The sequence below is a fragment of the Ceratotherium simum genome, chromosome 19 (genome assembly GCF_057802395.1).
Source record: "Ceratotherium simum simum isolate JZ-2026a chromosome 19, ASM5780239v1, whole genome shotgun sequence".
Taxonomy (NCBI): Eukaryota; Metazoa; Chordata; class Mammalia; order Perissodactyla; family Rhinocerotidae; genus Ceratotherium; species Ceratotherium simum.
This window is the reverse complement of record NC_141918.1, coordinates 55,021,949-55,040,938: the sequence shown is the minus strand read 5'-3', so window position 1 is coordinate 55,040,938 and position 18,990 is coordinate 55,021,949. Positions and strand designations below refer to the sequence as shown.

At 44.0% G+C, this 18,990-nt stretch overlaps 1 protein-coding gene across 3 annotated transcripts in view; it reads right to left on the bottom strand.

The window, feature by feature from the left end:
* PDE7B (phosphodiesterase 7B) overlaps positions 1-18,990 on the bottom strand; it is a 295,823-nt gene that overhangs the window by 66,861 nt on the left and 209,972 nt on the right. For all 3 annotated transcript variants that reach the window (XM_004422351.3, XM_087444159.1, XM_014781254.2), the window contains one exon: positions 4,830-4,913. In XM_004422351.3, coding sequence (XP_004422408.2) covers positions 4,830-4,913 — 84 coding nt within the window. The remainder of the gene's footprint in view (positions 1-4,829; positions 4,914-18,990) is intronic.

Genomic DNA, 18,990 nt, shown 5'->3' with positions numbered 1-18,990 from the left:
CTCCAGCTCCATAGTCAGGGGAGTGTTTGCTTTGTATGTTGCTCCCTTTGCTGAGCCAGGGTGGAATCACATTGTGTTGCTCTGAAGTGGTTGCCACGGGAACATCTCTACCTAGTCATTATCTACTCAGGCTACTGATTACATTAAACCTGAAGACAGAGATGTGGAAGGGCCTCTGCAGCCACCTGCTCTGCAGAAAGCTGTAACTGCAGCTGCGACACTCACCTCTGCGGCCACACGCCTCGGAACGCTTTTCTCCTCTCCTCTTTCCCCGCAAACAGAGTCAGTCAATGAAATAAATCTATAGGAAATGGGCATTGGGATAATGGAGCCGTTACATTTCCATCCCTCCTGCCCACATGAGGTCTCTGCCTTAGTACCTCATGTAAATAAAAATAATTATCTTTTTCTCTCACTCTGTTCCGCCCCTCCACGCTCAGGTGTAAAAATAACTCTCATCTTTGAATGTCTGTGATTCCTATGTCCCACAAAATGGTGCTGAATCCACAGTTTCCTTCTACTCATCCAGAGACGCTTCTAAAAATTCATATATATGCCTCATTTCTAAATTGTATAAAATATAAACGGGAAATGAAACGGGCTGTTAAGTAACTTTATCTTACATATTTCTCAGTGGAGAGATGGATGGATCTGGATGGATCTCTCATGAGGAGAATTTTCTGGTCTTTATTCCTGGATTGCATGTGACATTTGAGAGGTGGTGTCTTCGAGTACTCTTTTGTGGGGAAACCCATATAATCCATTGGCCTTATAATTTATTGTCCAAACCAGGATACTTTGGGAGTGAGAGATGGCATTATTAATAAGTATGCCTGGACAACAGGTGCAAACCAGGATCTTGCCAGGTGTACCAGGTATATATTGTCCCCTTATATGTAGACAACAAGTACATAGGCATGGTAGTACTGTGCCCTCAAAAATATGGGGAAAGGGACACCTCTTCCAGAAGAATATTTGTGAAATTAAAATCATAATTGTGGAATTTAAAATCTGGATCATCAAGAGAGGTTCTCTTTCTGTTCATACTTCTGTCTCATGTAAATTTAGTCAACGTGAGCCCTTTCTTGAAAGTAAAGTGATGGCAGTGGGAATTGAAAAGAAAAAAATGACATTAACAACAAAAAAAATAGACTGGATTGAATGCGCTTATGGAGATGTCATAAAGCCCTTTTAACTCTGTTTAAAAATCTAACTTAGGGGTTGGTAACTTTTTTCTGTAAAGGGCCATATATAACTACTTTTGGCTTTGTGGGCCCTATGGTCTTTGCTGCAACTCCTCTGCCACTGTAGGATGTACTTAGCTGTAGAGGCATACAGACAAATGGGCACGGCTGTGTCCCAATAAAATCTTGTTGACAAAACTGGCAGGTTTGGTGCATCAGCTGTCATTTGCCCACCCTGTTCTAGTTACCTGTTTTACTATCTAGAAACTTTGTTCTGATAGGAGAAAATAATCTGATTATTTTAGATATTAATTCTGACGTCACCTGTCCTCCTATGACAGGTTGGGGCAACGAAGAATGGGGCCAATGGAGAAGTGCTGTGGGCCTTACCGTGTACCGTCTGTTTTTGGTGTGCATGTTCCAGCCATTGAGACCATGTGTGGAGGGGGTGGTCGAGGGCAGACGTCCAGGGACACTCTGCCAGGAACCCAGCCCCGTGGTTTCACTGGGTAATTTAGAAAGAAGGCACAGGGAATAGAGGCTCTGGTGATTCAGTTTTTCTTATAAATGGTTTTTTTCAAAAAAGCCTAAGATGAGAGTCTACCTTGGGAGACAGAGCAAAACTACAACACCTGAGGAAAATGAAGTCTTAGGTCTCTGCCCATACTTGGAAAAAACTGACTAGAAATTAAGGTGAATGACATAAAAAATCACTTTAAACTAGTCTGATACTTATTGTGTAGAAATGGAATCAGCTGGTAAAAATAAAATTTTAGGAGAAAGTCCCAACATGTTCCTTAGGGATTCACTCTTAAAGTTTTATAAAATTATTTTTAAAATGTTTCCCTTTCAGCGGAAAGACCACACTGACAGCTCAGGCAAACCCCAACAAGAGGAGGAAAGAGATTGAAGAGAATGAAGGAGACTCCACACAAAGTAGTAGGAGGTGTGACGATACACTGTATCTTCAGTGACTGGACATAACACAGGTACCCACACACCTGCCGCTGCCTGGTCACACGCTGCTTTAATTGCAGACTAAATCAGGAAATTGTGAAGAGTGGCCACAGGAACATTATTGGTCCTAGTTTCAGCTCACTAACAAGGCATACGGGGCAGTAGACAATGGAATGGGTAGTACTACAAATAAGGAAGAATCTCAGAGGGCTTCAGTCCTATCTGAGCTGCTCAGTCAGACATAGGGGGATGATTGACATTTATAGTTATTTAATAGAATCCTTTTTGTTTTTATTTATTTATTTTCCTGAGGAAGATTTTCCCCTGAGCTACATCTGCGCCAATCTTCCTCTGTTTTGTATGTGGGTCGTCACCACAGCACGGCTGGTGAGTGGAGCAGGTCCACACCCGGGTCCAAACCTGCAAACCTGGGCCACCAAAGCAGAGCGCGCAGAACTTAACCACTCAGCAACGGGCTGGACCCTAATATAATCTTTTTGAGGGAACTCTTTAATCTAATTGGTGACAGTAGTTACGGAGAGGTCAGTAACCATAAAGAGCCTGTCCTTTAGGGTCTTGTAGTCTATTTACGGGTGTGTTTTCTACAGCTAGGAAAAAAAAATTTGAGACCACTTATAAAGCAAAATACAATGAAGGTCAGTGAATATTGCCTTAGCATGTGTTACTGATAAAGAAGCATGAGTGAAAGAGTTCTCCAGAGCGGGGTGCCGGGCAGGGGGAAGGGGAACTCAGGGTGGGTGGCCAACACTGGCTCTCGACAGGTGGAGGGTCGTGAGCAACGGGCGGGGCGAAATGGGGGTGCGGGGCAGAGGGCCCCCTGGGCGGGGGAGGAGGCTGGGGGAGTCCAGGCTCCAGGCAGCTCCGGGAGGGGCTACAGCACGGGGGTGACAGGATGGTACCTGCTTGTACATGATCTGTTACACAGTGAACAATACAACAGTGAACTATCATCTGTATTGAGTTCCTGTTTACATTTTTATTTTTCAGGTTTTTTTAATCTAACAAAAGTAAAACAAGCTAATGGAAAAAAAAACATCCAAGTGTTACAGAGACCTATGATGTAGATAGTTAAAGATTCCATAATTCCACCTACAAAGATCACCACCATTGATAGCTGATGTTGCTTATGAACACCAGGATAAATTAGAAAAGAGATTTTATCACTTGGAACCTAGGAATCATGGCGAAATATCTCCTATTTTCCTACTTTGTTCATGTCTTATATTGGAAACCGTGATATGACGTCTCATCTACTATTGAAAAGAGGCTTTTTGGTTATTTTCTCTCTGTGATGCTCAGCATGTGATGCCGTTGGACTCCCCCAGCCTCCTTCCCCGCCTGGGGGCCCTCTGCTCTGCACCGCCATTCCACCCTGCCTATTGCTCACGACCCTCTGCCTTAGGAGACGGTGAACTACCTGAACCCTTGCTCATCCCCATCCTGCCTGGTGGAACCGTGCATCTGGGACTGGAAATCCACACAGTCTAGAGACTGTCAGAGGGCTAACTTCCAGGCATAGCTGGAACAGCCCATCCAGGGGCATCAGGAGAGCTCCCCACAGGCTGTATTCAATATGGCATTGGTCTAGCAACTCAATTCTCTCCTCTAAAAGGTGTTTTTGGTGGGCTGAGTGGGGGAGGTTGTCTCTAGTATGGAAAGAGTTACTCCGAGTCTCTGCGTCCCTGAAATAGCTGAGAAAACAGACATTGCACATTGATATGGGAGGTTAACAAGCCAGGAGAAATATAAACACGTCCATCCCCTATGGGCCTTTTGAGGATCTAAGGATCAGAAATAGCAAGTTCTAATTTCTCCTAGTAATTTCCAGGCGACGAGGTAAATCAAATTACCTCTTTAGCTGATCTGGTTTATGCTGAGGGAAAGTAATACTCTGTGGGTGCAGCCCAGCTCTTTGAAATTTATAGGGATGTGAGAACCAAATGCTGAAAACCTTGGAGCAAATTGTGAGATTTATCCACTTTCTCCCCTCCCCCAAGTCCAAAGTGAAGGGTGATCATGGTAGTTAGAGGACATGAAATCTGGTGGGGTGACTGGTCACTGGTTTGGGAAACTTGAGATTAAGAGAATTGTGAACCAGAGATTGAGCAAAACTCCAAATGAGTAGTGTATGAAGGGGAAAGGCAGAAAGAGTGAACTTCCGAGGGGGTCGTAATGGAGGAAGCAGCAAGTGCAGACTAAAGGGCGACGGCGACGAGTTTTACCAGGAATGCAAGAACGGACCTCAGGGACTCAGATTAGACAAAGAAGGGAGATTTAGAAATAGATATTACCAAGGGCAGCTGCAGATTAAGTTTCCCCATGGGGTTTTAAAAATAAAATAGAATCTCATGTAGTCAAGTCCTGGCTGAAGGTGGAGAGAATGTGCTGGATAAGAAAGGAATAGCTTCCTTGTGCAGGGCTTCATAGTCCTTAAGATGGACATTTTTAAAGCTGACATAATCTCCTTGGACCCTCACTAAAGCTCGAAGAGGTAGGGCAGGGCCAGAAGTACTTCACGAGCGAGGAATTCTGCAGACACAGGGTTAAGTCCCCGTGGGAGGGACAGATGGAGGAAGGAAGGCAGACCCAGGGTTCCGAAGCTCAGAGGGAAGCAAGAGCTTTTTTAAGCAAACATTTGCTCCTCTCCAGGTACACTTGAGTACTCACTGTTGAGGAGGCGGAAGTCAATGAATGGGTAGGAGCCGCGGCGTTCGGCAGGAACCCCCGTCTGACCCCTCAGTCGCACATCTCCTGGAAAACAGAAAAGCCAAACACATGTTTGAAAACATCACCAGGTGTATTCACTTTTCCTCTGCAAACTGTCTTGTCTGCTTACCTCACAGGCACCAACACCAAACGTCAGGAGAAAAACGGTTTCCATTTACCTTGCTTAAGAGGGCGCTATGTGGGAAGGACAGTCAATAAAAGGCGAGTGGAATGAACTTGGCAATACTCAAACAAACGAAGCAGCGCTCTCTTTTACATTTGCCTGGAAGATGGGTCTGATAATTTCACTAATTTACAAAGTTTCCATAGTCTTTTATGCTTCCTAGGGCCACCAAGATGAAGCATCTTAATCTGGAAGGACAAATGGTGTCCTGGGATTATAGCTTGCATTCTTATTGGAAGTTTTAATTACCCACGGCGTCATTTCTCTTGGTTCCAGCACAATCATTTTCTGACTGTCATCTACCTTCCTTGCTCCCCAAGTTGTGTCCTTGGTCTGCTCTAGAATATGCTCAGATGAAGGCCAGCAGAGTTCCAGGCACTTCAGACACACTGCTGCCCTTGTACATGTGGTAGTGTGCAGAGTTTCTAGTACTTGTTTGATGGTTTCCTTTAATGTCTGCGTTTACTTTCCTTTTTGGTATCCTGCCTATCTGATCAAGGTGGGTGATGAAGCAGAGTGGAAAGAGCATGGACTTTGGAATGAGGCAGACCTTGGGTAAACCTCAGGTGCCTGACTTCAAGGTGTCGTTGGTTGGAGAATCAAAAATAACACTCACTGCCTGGCAATCAATGCTGGTTTTACTTCTTTCTTCCTCCTGCAAAGTGGGGATCATGCGTATTATACACTTTGCATTTCTCCCTAGCGCTTTGTGTGCTGTCTGGTACTTAGCAGACTCTAAGCAAGTCTCCTCTGCTGACAAGAATAGATATAAAGACCAGATTCGCCAGTTAGTACATATTATATGGAATCTGAGAAGAAGTAAAAATACATGAGAGCTAATATATTTCTGGAAGAACCGAATCAGGGAATGTTTCAGTTCCAGGAATAATGGGTCCACTTCCATAAACCGCTCTTTCCCAGCCCTGAGGTGACCTCAGCCTATGAGCAGAGAGAGGAAAGGTCTTCTCTCCTCCCTTACTCCCTTCCAGAGTCAGCCAGGACCTGGTGAGAGCTGCATCAGCTGTAACCCAAGTGACTGACAGTGCTGATGGGGCTGAGGGCAGGCCGCCCCGAGATGCACCACTCTGGTATGTGGATTATTTTGAGCTGAAGACAATGAAGTCTCAGAAGACTCAGGAAAAGCATTTGACCTTTTCCCAAACTGCCTAAAAGAATTGAAGATAGAAGGCCTGTTCCAGGAATGAGCTAATACCATAAGATAGCTACAGTATAATGTAAAATAGGTGTGATAAGAAGGGCACCAACAAGCCCATTTTTGGCCCAGCAAAACTTGTTTAACAAACATTTGCATTTCCATCTACATGTAAATTGTCTTCCTCCCCTCTGAAATCCCAAACCACTGCCCCCAATATCCTCCTTGTCTTTAGCTGAAGATATTTAAGGGGGCAGCTTTGGCCAGATGGCCGAGTTGCTCAGTATTCCTGGATTTCTCTCATGTATACATGTTATTAAACTTGCTTGATTTTTCTCCTGTTATTCTGTCTCATGTCAATTTAATTTGTAGCCCAGCTGGAAGGACCTAGAGTGGGTAAAGGAATTGTCTCCCTCCCCTACAATGTCTAAAGTATCCTTCTCAGATGGGCCTTGTGTGGATTTGGGTTTATAAACTGTAGGCTGTGAGCCCTTGGGCTTGGATCTTCTTGAATTTTATATCAGTGCCTTATTTAATGCTTTGTAGAATCTGATACTGTAGTGCCATGCTGATATTAAAGAATCTTGCAATTTATGGAACAAAGTGAAGTAGGAGGAGAAGGGACGAGATGGAAAACTACATTTAAAAATGTGAATATAATCTGGTGCCATCCCCATGGCGTAGCAATTAAGTGCTCGCGCTCTGCTGCTGGCAGCCCGGGTTCGGATCCCAGGCGCGCACAGACATACCATTTGTCAGGCCTGCTGTGGTGGGGTCCCATATAAAGTGGAGGAAGATAGGCACAGATGTTAGCCCAGGGACAGTCTTCCTCAGCAAAAAGAGGAGGATTGGCACGGATGTTAGCTCAGGGCTGATCTTCCTCACACACACACACACAAAAGTGAATACAATCTGACATCGAAGAAGGGAGTGCTATTAGCATTTGCTCAGCTCACAGGGGTGGATGGTCGATGGTTAGAGGAAAGCCACTGGGAAGAGTGAAGGCATTTCCTCAGCCGTCCTCTTGAACACCATCTGTTTATACCTCTCTAGGGAGTTGACAAAGCATTTTCACAAACATCACAGCATATTTATTTTCTGTGTTTATCTCATTGGCTCCTCACAACAGCCTTCTGAGGAGAGTCACTATTATTGTCCCTACTTTATACGTGAGAAAATAGAGGCTCAGAGAAGACGTGAAGGACTGTGCTTCACTCTCGGGCCCCAGCCCTGGGCTCAGGCCCCCTACAGGTGCTCAGTGGATATCAATTGACTTTAGTTGACTCCTGAGTTTATAGTGCTTTAAGCTTATAATTAGCAGGGATAGTCCTTAAATAGAGGTTTAAGATTAAACCTCAGTACCATTGGTTTCTAACCTTATGGAGTGTGCACACCTGGTTTTTAAAATGAAAAAAAAAAAAAACCCATAAACCCCCCACATGATAGCAGTTGTACTTTTGGTAGCCATTGAGAAAATACAGCATGTTAAAATGATATAACAAGTTTAGCTTTGCCTTTGAATGAACTTATATTTTATGAATGACAGTGAGATAGACACACACTTGAAGAACGGTGCATGGATGGGACTGTAGCATTCGCTCTACAAAGCCTGCTGGGCTTGTGGCTTGCTGACCTCTTGTGCCACCCTCTGGGCTTTTCCTGGGGGTTTCAGGCTCACCAATGCGAAGTCACTTCTTCACAGGTATTTTTTTCAGTATCACCAAAGAGTTCCCCCTAACTTTGTAGTTCTGAGGGTACTATTTTCCCAGAAAACTTCTGTATAACACCAATGTGGGTTTTAAAGCCTCTGCCAGAATTTATTCTGTTTGTCCATCTGAGAGTCTAAGGCAGAGGAGGACCATGGTCACGTGAGACTTTAGGTTTAGAGAAACTGCTGGGAGACAGCAACGTAGCAGAATGGGTCCAGGGAGAGCCATCCGCCAGGCATCGGGGCCCTCCTGACACTGAGAGGATCAGCATTTTGCCATCTTGGGTGATCTTGGGCAAATCAATAACCTCTTTGAGGTCCAGTTTTCTAATATTTAAATAAATTAGCATAATTATAGCAGTTTTGCCTACCTCACAGAGTTGTTGTGAGGAAATTATAAGGCACATGAAAATAACATGATGGTTAACATTTATTAAGTACTTACACTGTGCTGAGCATTTTATATTTGTTATCTCATATGGTCTACCCAACCACACAATGAAGTAGGTGTTATTATTATTATTATTATTATTATTTTTGTGAGGAAGATCAGCCCTGAGCTAACATCTGATGCCAATGCTCCTCTTTTTTCTGAGGAAGACTGGCCCTGAGCTAACATCTGTGCCCATCTTCCTCTACTTTAGGTGGGATACCACCACAGCATGGCTCGACAAGCAGTGCGTTGGTGCGTGCCCGGGATCCGAACCGGCAAACCCTAGGCTGCCGCAGAGGAGCGCGTGCACTTAACAGCTTGCACCACCGGGCCGGCCCCAGTAGGTGTTATTATTATCAGACTGTTTTACAGATGAGGAAACTGAGGCCAATGGAACTTTGATAATTTGTCCGAGCCCATAGAGCTAGTAAGTGTGGAGTTTGTGCTCAGACTCAGAACTGGCTCCAAACCCCATGTTCTTAACCACTCTCCTATATTATCAGGATAAAAAATTGTACAAACAGATAAACATTAATTTTTTATTGCCCAATGTATGCTTTCATTGCTATTTGCCAATAAGCCAAATACATATTCATCATGATTCCTGGAAACTGAATACCAGGGGACCCACCCCCTTGACAAATTCAAGATTCAATCAGATGGATGCTGTTTATTTGAATAGCCGTCCAGTGGAAACAGGCTGAATGAGTAAGACAACCAAACCCCATTCTGGATCAACAAGGCATCTATTATTTTCAAGTAAGAAATGGAAAGCAATTATTAAAAATATTATTCAGCAGAACTGAAATTACCTGGCAACTAATTTCCTCAAGCTCTTAATTAAGTAGAATTTATATGATGCAGCCCCACTTTTGGGAAAAAGAGACAACAATGAAGCAAGTTGATAGCAAAGATACCTAAACAAACAAACAAACCAAAACTAATCAACAGCAACAACAACCAACGACAAAGCCCCTACCCGGAAGTTTCCTTTTGATATTTATTCTGTCTATAACTACAGGGACAGTATTGGAAGCGATTACTCGTAAACCTGATGATGGCCTTTAGGTGTAGTAAACAGTTGTTTTTAAAAAGGATTAAATCATGTTAAAAATACTAGTAAGACATGAGGCAGGACAATTGTAAGTGGGCTAACAATGCATTTTGGAAATTTTTCAACATGAGAAGTTAAATACAAACAAACCAAATATTCCATATCTTGAGCATTGTATTTAATTGAGACTCCAATGGGGTAAAATGAATGTTTTAAGTATGTATTTCTAACATAGAAAGTTCTCTCTCCTTCTCCCTGTTTTCAGGAGCCCCTTCTGACGCTACATTGCCTCAGTGTGCTGATGGGAGGAGAGAAATAATTCAGTAACAACAGTCCCCAGAGGAGCAGAGGCCACTGGGCTGATGTCCGAAGAACAGAACACGTGGCGTCCTGCTGAACTGCTTTTACTGGCCCCTGGTCTCAGGCAATCATCTATTTACCTAAAGCCTTATATCCAAGCTAAACAATGATTTTGACTATTCATTAGGTCCTTGTTTGACTTAAGCAATTGTTCTTCTGGCACATGAAAGGTGCTGTGGGGGCAGGGTTGGGAGCAGAGGTAGGAAGCGTTGACGGCTCCGAGTCGTGTCCTCAGCCCGTTGTTATTGTGTTCCCGAAGGAAACAACAGCAGGGGATTCTTATTTTGAAAGGGCTGCTTCTCTTTTGCCCCTCCAGTCTGAAAACATAACATGTTGTCCTCTGGTATTTGAGGCTGCAAACACCGGCAGGGAGCTGAGCTGAGTGGCTCCAGGAGCCAAGGGCCGGAGACAGCCACTCACCCTCTCAGGGGACCTGGTTCCGGGATGGACCCCTTGCCCACTTGGCCTCTCAGGCCCTCTCTGTTTAATAAAAGCCTGCGCTAGGGAGCAGACGCTACGCGGCCTCTTATGTAACTGGCAAAGAGGATGGAGACTCTGACAGCGATGACAACTTACAGTGGCTGAACACAGGCCACACAACGAGAACCAGACTCTGGCCCCAGTCGTGGAGTCAAGGTCATTTCAGGGTGGGGAGAAGGGGTAGGAAAGAGACAGAGCCATAGCTACTGTGCCCCCGTTGCATCTGAGACGAATGAAGATAATGATAAGGGCCGCAGGGAGCACAGCAGAGAGATTCAAGGCAGGGCGTCACTATGCACGAGGATGAGACGCTGGTCCTGTCAGAAAGATGCAATAGTGGAATAGCCCAAACATGGTGGGAGGGACGAAGCTCTGTGAAAGGTACTCCTTTGAGCTTCCTTAGACATTACTAATTCATGTTACTGCTGCAAACTTGCAAAATGAAGGCAGAGAGAGCCCAGATCCCTGTTAGGAACTTTCTCCATGCTGTACTGCCTTAGCGGGAGGCTTTGAATATTTCAGATGACTACTCTCAATTAGCAAAGTGAATTATTTCTCCTAAGATGTTTATCTCCCAAAGAAGGAGGAGGAAGGTTGTGCAATTTAATCACTCCACAGATTTATGGGATGGGACAGGCAGCCAACTTAGATAACTCAGGCAGAGGTGATTGTCCTGAGGGCTGTGAGCTTGTAGGAGCTCCAAGATGGCTGAGTCAACCACATTCCCATATGGAGGTTCGGTCTTCCACTTCACTGTCCTGCGGGAGGCTGGGCCTGTCTGCTCACTAGGGACTGTGTGTTGGACTGGCTGAGTAGGAGGCTTCCTGTCCGCTGATCTGTTGCACTGATTGTGTATTCTCGAGCTGTCGCTGGGTGAGCTTTTCGTGTAGGAAAGAGACGAACCAGGAGTTAGTTGCCCAGAAACCACATTTTTGGCAAAAGGAACAAAATAAAGTTTTCCTTTTAAGTGAAAAAAAGTTCTTTCTTTCTTCTCTTTTTAAAAACTTTGATCTTTATATCAAAATCAGAGAAAAGGGAAATTTCACCAAGTTGGAGTCCCCAAACAATACTGGTGTACTACCTTGAAAATGTAGCTTAGAATTATCAATACTTTGTGACAAATGTGCATTTTGGGACTTGAATGCTGCAAAAGTGAATATATAAATAGCAGTTTGTTTATTTTCTAAAGCCGGTTAGGTAGGTTTTAGCTTAGCCTAGACATTCTCCAGCTTGATGGTTTTACAGGGGGAAAAACAGAAAAAGAATTTCAATCACCAGGAACACAGGAGTCTAATAAAAAAAGATATTGAACAAGAAGCAGCAGGAATGCCTGAAGAGAATTCCAAGAAGCTGTAAAGGAACTTACAAGAACACAAAGAACATGTCTTCTCACAAATATTGAGAATAAGGGGAATAATCCGACGAGTCATCGTAGGGAATATGTGACCTGGCTTTGCCTTAACTAATGAAAACACGGGTGAAGGCTGGCACATTATTCACTTATTTCTGAGATAATGCTTTCTATCTCCAGAATCTCATCAAAGCAAAGTTTGTTGTTTTTTAATAAATAACACACACACACACAAATGCCTGACACATCGTAGGCACTCAAACAACAGTAGCTATTATTCTTATTTTGTTACTGCTCTTCTGCGATTTCTACTCCCTGCTCCCTCCGCCATGGTAGTCCGTGTTATTGAGGAGGATTTCTAAGTCAGGAACTGTTTCAAGGACTGTCCACGGAGGAGCTGGTTTAGCCCTCATAATAATCTGCCTTAGGTAGGTGTGCATATCGTCCCCACTGTGCTGAGGAACACACAGAGCTTGTCAGTGCCTGAATTGAGATCAGAAGCCAGGCGGCCTTGGGAGCCCTTGCTCTCGGAACCACGGCTGCACAGGCCAATATCTCTGCTCTCCCCAGCAGCGTCCAGCACGGTCACCCACGATGTTATTCGTGGTTTCCTTTGATCTTCCCAGGCTGTTTCTCCTCTCTCTGCTGGGCAGGCCAGGGTCATAAAAGTGAGTGCCAGAACCATGTCCTGAGGAAAGCCTAACGTTTATCCTGGGGCTTCTTCACAGCAGCCTTATGAGTCCAGAACCACAGGGGTGCTGTGGCCATGACATGGGGAACCCATGAGTCCTCAGTGGTGCAGGTTAGACCACGGGGAGTCTAGACCCCACTGGAGATCTAGGTATCTTGCAGGTCAGTAGAACTTTTGAGTAAGTGGGTCAGCAAAGGGGCCAATTCTAGGGCAGGCTCTAGACTAATTCACTTCATTTCAACAAATCTGCATGCAAAACATTACATCACGTGCTGGAAAGTAGGTGAGGAAGGGGGAATACAAAGGCCCATAAGATGTCATCTTGGCACTCAGATAATTAATAATCTAGAAGAGAGACATAGGAATGAGCAAAGATGGTATAAGCTGGAAGGAATCTAACTTTTAATGATCTGGGATAATGGGTTTGGATCCCTCTCTCGTTGTAAGGCTTTATGATTTTATACGGATAACTAACTTAGAAATTTCTGGGTTTCAAACGGCTTCCTAGCAATCCTATAAAATGTTTCAGTTGGTAGAATTGAAAGAGAATTATTTAATTTTCAGTTGTTAAATTACATATAATTTTAAAAGGCCTTTGCATTTTAGAACTATGGTTGAGGTGTGATTTTTGACTCTTAAAACAGGTCTCCAGTAGGCACATTTCTTACAGGCAAGTGATTTAAATTAACAGTGCTAGTTTCAGAAACCACTTGTTAGTAGAAAGAGATGTCCTATATATCTGATGAGGACGTTAGCTTTCTGAAAAAAAAATACATACGTATATATATATGTACACACACACAGCAGGAGAGCTGGGGGAGGAGAAGGAGAGAGGAAGAAGGCAGAGAGAGAAAGGGAAGAGCAGGAGGAGGAGAGAGGAGACTACAAAGAAGATGGACTGGGGAGAAATTGAATACTGGGGCTGAGGGAGAGGAAGTCGTCAAGGATAATTCCTAGATTTCTGTCTTGCATCACTGGATAGCTGGTCGTGCCAATCACAGAAAAAAGAAATTCTTGAAGAAGAGTTATTTCATGTCCTTCATTTGATAAATTATATTTTCTGTAAATGATATTTATGATACATGATATTTTTGGCAGGCAACACAATGGTGAAGAACCTCGAGAACAGTCTTGACTTTATGGAGTTCACAGTCTCCTGGAGGGACAGCACAGAAGAATCACATGCATACATGTGAAGTTGCAACTTTGGACAGCGGAAGAAAAGAGAGGCAGATTGTGTTAAGAAGGTTATGATGGAGTTCACCTGGCCAGGGAGGTTGTTGTGAGTTTCCCTGAGGAGGTGACGTTTGATCTGAGATCTAGTGAATGGACAGGAGTTACTTTAAGGTGAACATATGTCCCAATTTTCCCTGGAAAGTCTTGACTTATGCCTGTTGTCTTGCCTGGTGTAATTAGTAATAGTGCTCCTTTCACACTCCAAGTATTCTGGTTGGATCATACATTACATGATCACCCTGAGTGCAGCAATCCAGGCAGACGGGAGTGCATGTCCAGTGGTCCTATGGCAGGAGGATGGCATATCTGAGGAACCATCACAAGGCCAAGTGGATCATGGCAAAGAGAATAAAGTGGGTGTGGTGGGGCATGGTGTAAAATGAGGCTGGAGAGGGTCAGGGCTTTGTAGGACAGGCTGAGGAGTCTGACTTTTTCCAAGAGAATTAGGAAGCCCTGGGATGAGTTAAGGGGAAGATGATGTTATCAGATTTGCATATTGAAAAAATAACTTTGAGTGCAGTATGGAGAATAGATTGGGAGGGCAAGAATGACTAGTTAGGAGATCACTGTAATAGTCCAGGTGAGAAAAGATGGTAGCTTGGAGTAGGGTAGTGGTACTGGTAGAGAGGTGAATAGATCTTGGAGGTATTTAGTAGGTAGAATTGACATGCGGTGAGGAATTGCATATGAAGGCTGAGGGAGAGAAGAGTATCAAGGATAATTCCTAGATTTCTTGCTTGCATAATTGGATGGTGGGTTATGCTAATCAGATAAAGGGACTTCCAGAAGGAACGGATTTGCAGGGAGAAATTCATGTGCTCAGCTTTGGCCACATTGAGTGCATGACTGAGATTTCAAAGCAAAAATGTCAAGCAGGCTGTTGGACATATGGGTCTGACACCCAGAGGGAATGTCTGGGTTGGAGATATAAATTTATAAATCAAATAAAACTACGGGCATGCATGAAGTTGCCCAGGAAGTGACGTGAGAAGTGAATAGGGCCGAGCATCCCGCCTTGTGGAACTGTTAACATTTAACGTCTTGCTGGAGGAGGAGTCCGTGAGGGAGAAGGGGCAGCCATGGAGGCAGGAGGAAATCCAGAAGCTTGTGTGTCATGCAAGACAGCAATTCAAGAGGGAGAGGACGGTTTTTGGATAGATCTTGCTAAAAGGGTAAATGAAGTGATGCTCGAAAAAAGTCCACTGGGTGCAGTTGAGTGCCTGTAGTGAGAAACAGAAGCAGAATCCTTTGGACATCAAGTGGAGTCGGGAAATTAGGAAGGCTTTATGAAGGAGCAGATGTCTAGATGGATCTTAAATGGTAAGTAAAATTCCGAAAAGTAGCACTTACATAGTGTAGACATGCAGTTCATCCCACTATGACCATTGAAATGAAGGGAAGGGATTTTTAAGCAAAAAAATCATGCTGATCTTAAGAAAAGTAGTAATCATTAAGAATGATATTAATAACAAAATATAATTTGGAAAATTGCACAGAGGATAAAACAGTCCAGGTCACAAAAATGCCTTAAATTTCTGCAAAATATAGTGATACCCTGTCTAATCACTTCCTGTATTTAAATAGAGTTCAAAAAAAGGCTAATGAAAATCACTGCCAAGAAAAGTATTCATTGGGAAGAAAAGTATGAGCACATTAGTGAGAATAAATATAATAAGATAAAATACTGACCAAGTCCCAATATCACTGAATAATTTCTTGTTTTTTTGAACTGTGAATAATTTGAGAGAAGCGTTTTAATGCATTGTTTTCATGTGCTTCTGAACTTCCTGAGTCTGGCTGGGAACAAGGACAAACCTGCCAAAATACTACAAGAAAAGATGTTGCTGATCGCCGGCAGGAAATACTGAAAGCCCCATGAGATAGCCTGTTCTTAAGAGACTTCCACACGAGTCTGCTGACCTCAGAAGGACCGTGGGGACAGCACACTCCCTGCTGAGGCCTACTCGGGGCCAGCAACTATTGGGAGCCCCTCATTCCAGGCGTCTGTGCCAACATGGCACTTGGGATTCTTTTAAGCTCCAAGTGTTGTTCTTTTTTTGTTTTTCAGAAGGGAAACAGATGGCAAAAACTGGGCTCAGTAGGGACATGGCTGAATCGATCATACTATATCCACGTTATAGGATATTATTTTACTATTAAAATCAGTAACGTATACTTCTACAGTAATAGCTAGCATTTATTGAGCATTTAGCAATGCTGGGTAATATTTGAAGTACTTTTCATGAATTAACTCATTTAATTCTGTCAATAACTCCCTTAGATAAGTATTGCCTCAGCATGACCCCTGAGAAACAGAAGTGTTCAATTACTTTTCCACGACGACGTGCCAGTGAGCGTCCAGACAGATTTGAAACCAGGGTGACTGGCTCCACAGCCTGTGCCCTTAATTAATGTGGTACCACCCCTGTCCAAATATGTCTTGATCTGAAGTGAGAGCCATGGCATATTGTTAAGGAGGGTGGGTATATAGATGATATTTAAAAAGTGTATCACAAAGTAAAGAATTCAATAGCACGAGAAGCTATCTACTACCTCTATGACCTTGGTAAGTCTTACCCATTCAAGGCTTCATGCAGGCTTAATGCCTGCCCTGTATACCTCACAGAAGGTAGGAATTAAATGAAATCATGTGGAAAAAAGTGCTTTGTCCATCACTTTGTAATCAAGTTTTATAATTAAGAATATTCTTGTTGATATTGCAATATAAATATTAAACATATATCATATATAATATATTATATAAATTCCTTATTCTATTATTACACTTTATATACTGTATAAATAACATTATTGATATTGCTACATAAATTTAGGTCAGTGTTAAAGTGTATTCAAAGTGAGGAACATTATTCTTTGATATATAATTAAATGTGTGAATTAAGGGTGCTGTAGTCAAAAAAGATTGGGAAACATAGAGGTTTAACAAAATTAAACTTAAAAAATTGAGTATTTGGGCTAAATTGTGTCTCCTCCCCCAAATGCATATGTGGAAGCCCTAACCCCCCGCACCTCAGAATGTGATTGGCTTTGGAGATAGGGCCTTTCAAAAGGTGATTAAGTTAACACGAGTGTGTCAGCGTGGGCTCAAATCCAATTTGACAAGCCCAGAGGAAAGACCACGCGAGGACAGTGAGAAGGTAGACATCTGCAAGCCAAGGAGAGAGGTCTCAGAGGAAACCAAACCTGTGACACCTCGATCTTGGACTTCTAACCTCCAGAACTGTGGGAAGACAAATTTCTGTGAAGATACACAGCCTGTAGTATTTTGTTATGACAGGCAGAGAAGCTGCTTCTATTGGCAAAGAAGACTCATCAGAATTTAGGGGTTCAGGGACCCCAGCTTCACCAGGGGCTTCCCATATGTCCCCATTCCAATGATCAAGATCCCATTCCTTCCCAATCAATGCCCTCACTTCAACAGAGGACACCCTGCAACGTTGGGAATACAACTTGTGTTGTAATTCAGCCCCTAGCAAGATGAGATCCTGGGCTTGGTTTTCGCGAACGCCAGCTCTGCAGCTCCGGGAAGTAAGAGCCTCTTTCCGCGCCAACAGAGAAGCTTTCAGGTCATTTCTACGGTGCTGAAGCTGGACGCTGGAAGCCCTGAGCTCATCCTTCTCTTTCCCCACTTTGTCCAGCAACATTAGGAACAACCGGCCAATCCAGTATGCTCGTTAGATTGACAAAAATACACGATTCCAAGGAATCATACACATGGTTACCCAGAAATTGCGTCATGTAAGTGTTTGACTAGGAGTATCCGATGCTGACACTCTGTGTAACTCAATCACTGCATCACACTGTGCATTACCAGTGTTCACTTTACTACTGGAAACGGAGTAACTAACATCTCTAAATCGAATCGGATGACAGAGCCAATTCCAGAAAACCCAGAACCAATTCAGAAAACTCATCCTTAAGATTCTGTTCCTCTAGAACCACTCTTGGTACCAAAATCTGTATTGTTAGTGTCCTATTTCTCTAGAGAACCCTGACTAATACATGCAAGATTTTTCAGATCCTTCAATACATTGATGTTTACTGTGAATATCCAGGAAGATGAGATCATATAGCATTTCCGAAACACATTTGTCCACAAAACGGTTTTCAAGTATTTTCTAAGACGACGGTTTTGAGGAAAATAATTAGGTATGTACTGCTCCTCATGGAGCATTTGTGCGTGGGTGTATGAGTGTGTGTGTGTGTGTGTGTGTAATGCTTCGGTCAAAATCTTAGCACTGGAGGAGCTTCAAGGTCCTCCAGCTTTTCTTACCTGGTACCATCACCCTTGAATTCTTGTCCTGCGCGACTAAGTCTACACCTCTGGTTCTAGTTTCTTTTTTGGACTACAGACCAGCTGGACATTTATTCCCGTATTCCTCAAGTGTGTTGCTGAGTGTGTACTGGTGCCAGGCCCCATTCTAGACCCTGGGAATATAGCAGTGAACAAAGCAGACAAAACATGACTGCTCTGGTGGGTCTCAGAGTCTGGTGGGGAGAGACGGACAACAGACAAAATCAACAAATAAACTGCCCATGAGGACGTAATATAGGTGCTGTGGGGTGAATTCAGCAGGAAAGGGGTGAGGGAGTGCTGAGTGGCCTGGCTGGGGGTGAGCTGTTGTGTAAATAGAGGAGGGTCTGGGAAGGCTGCTCTGGGGGCAAAGACTTGAATGAAATGTGGGAGGAGCCCTGAGACCATCTGGGAGGAGCATTTCAGGCTCAGGGAACAGCGAGCACAAGACCACAAGGAACACGCCTGGTATGTTCCAGAAACAGCAAGAAGGCCAGCACACTGGAGCAGAGAGAGTGAGGGGTGAATTGGAAGAGATAGGGCAGAGAGATGGCAACTGGGAGGGGCTGGGCTTGGGGGGAGGTGGTGGAGAGTTTAGGGACTCAGAGAGAAAGAGGGAGACACAGAGGGTTCTGAAGGAGAGAGTGACATGGTCTAAGGTTTTTATAAGATCATGTTGGCTGCTCTGTTGAGTACAGACTGTTGGGGAGCTTTATGCATTTAATGAATCCCCAAATGACTGTGCCGCCTTTTCCCATAACAGAGGCCCTGTCTTGCGTCCCAGTCATGGCAAAGTCCAGTTGGTCACCACACTGTTACTGTGGTTTTGTCACTCAGCAGAGCAGGCGCTCTCCTAGGGCCTGTGTGTGCAGGACCCTCTCTAGAAAAGGGTGCTAAGCCACAGTAAATATTCTCCTGGCTTCACAGAGGAGGCAGAAAATGGATCAAGGCACGTGGCCATTCATTCACACAAGTCGCCCATCAATTTTACAAGTATGTAAGATATGGGCCGGCCCTGTGGCTTCGTGGTTAAGTGCGCGCGCTCCGCTGCTGGTGGCCCGGGTTCGGATCCCGGGCGTGCACTGACGCACCGCTTCTCTGGCCACGCTGAGGCCGCGTCCCACATACAGCAACTAGAAGGATGTGCAGCTATGCCA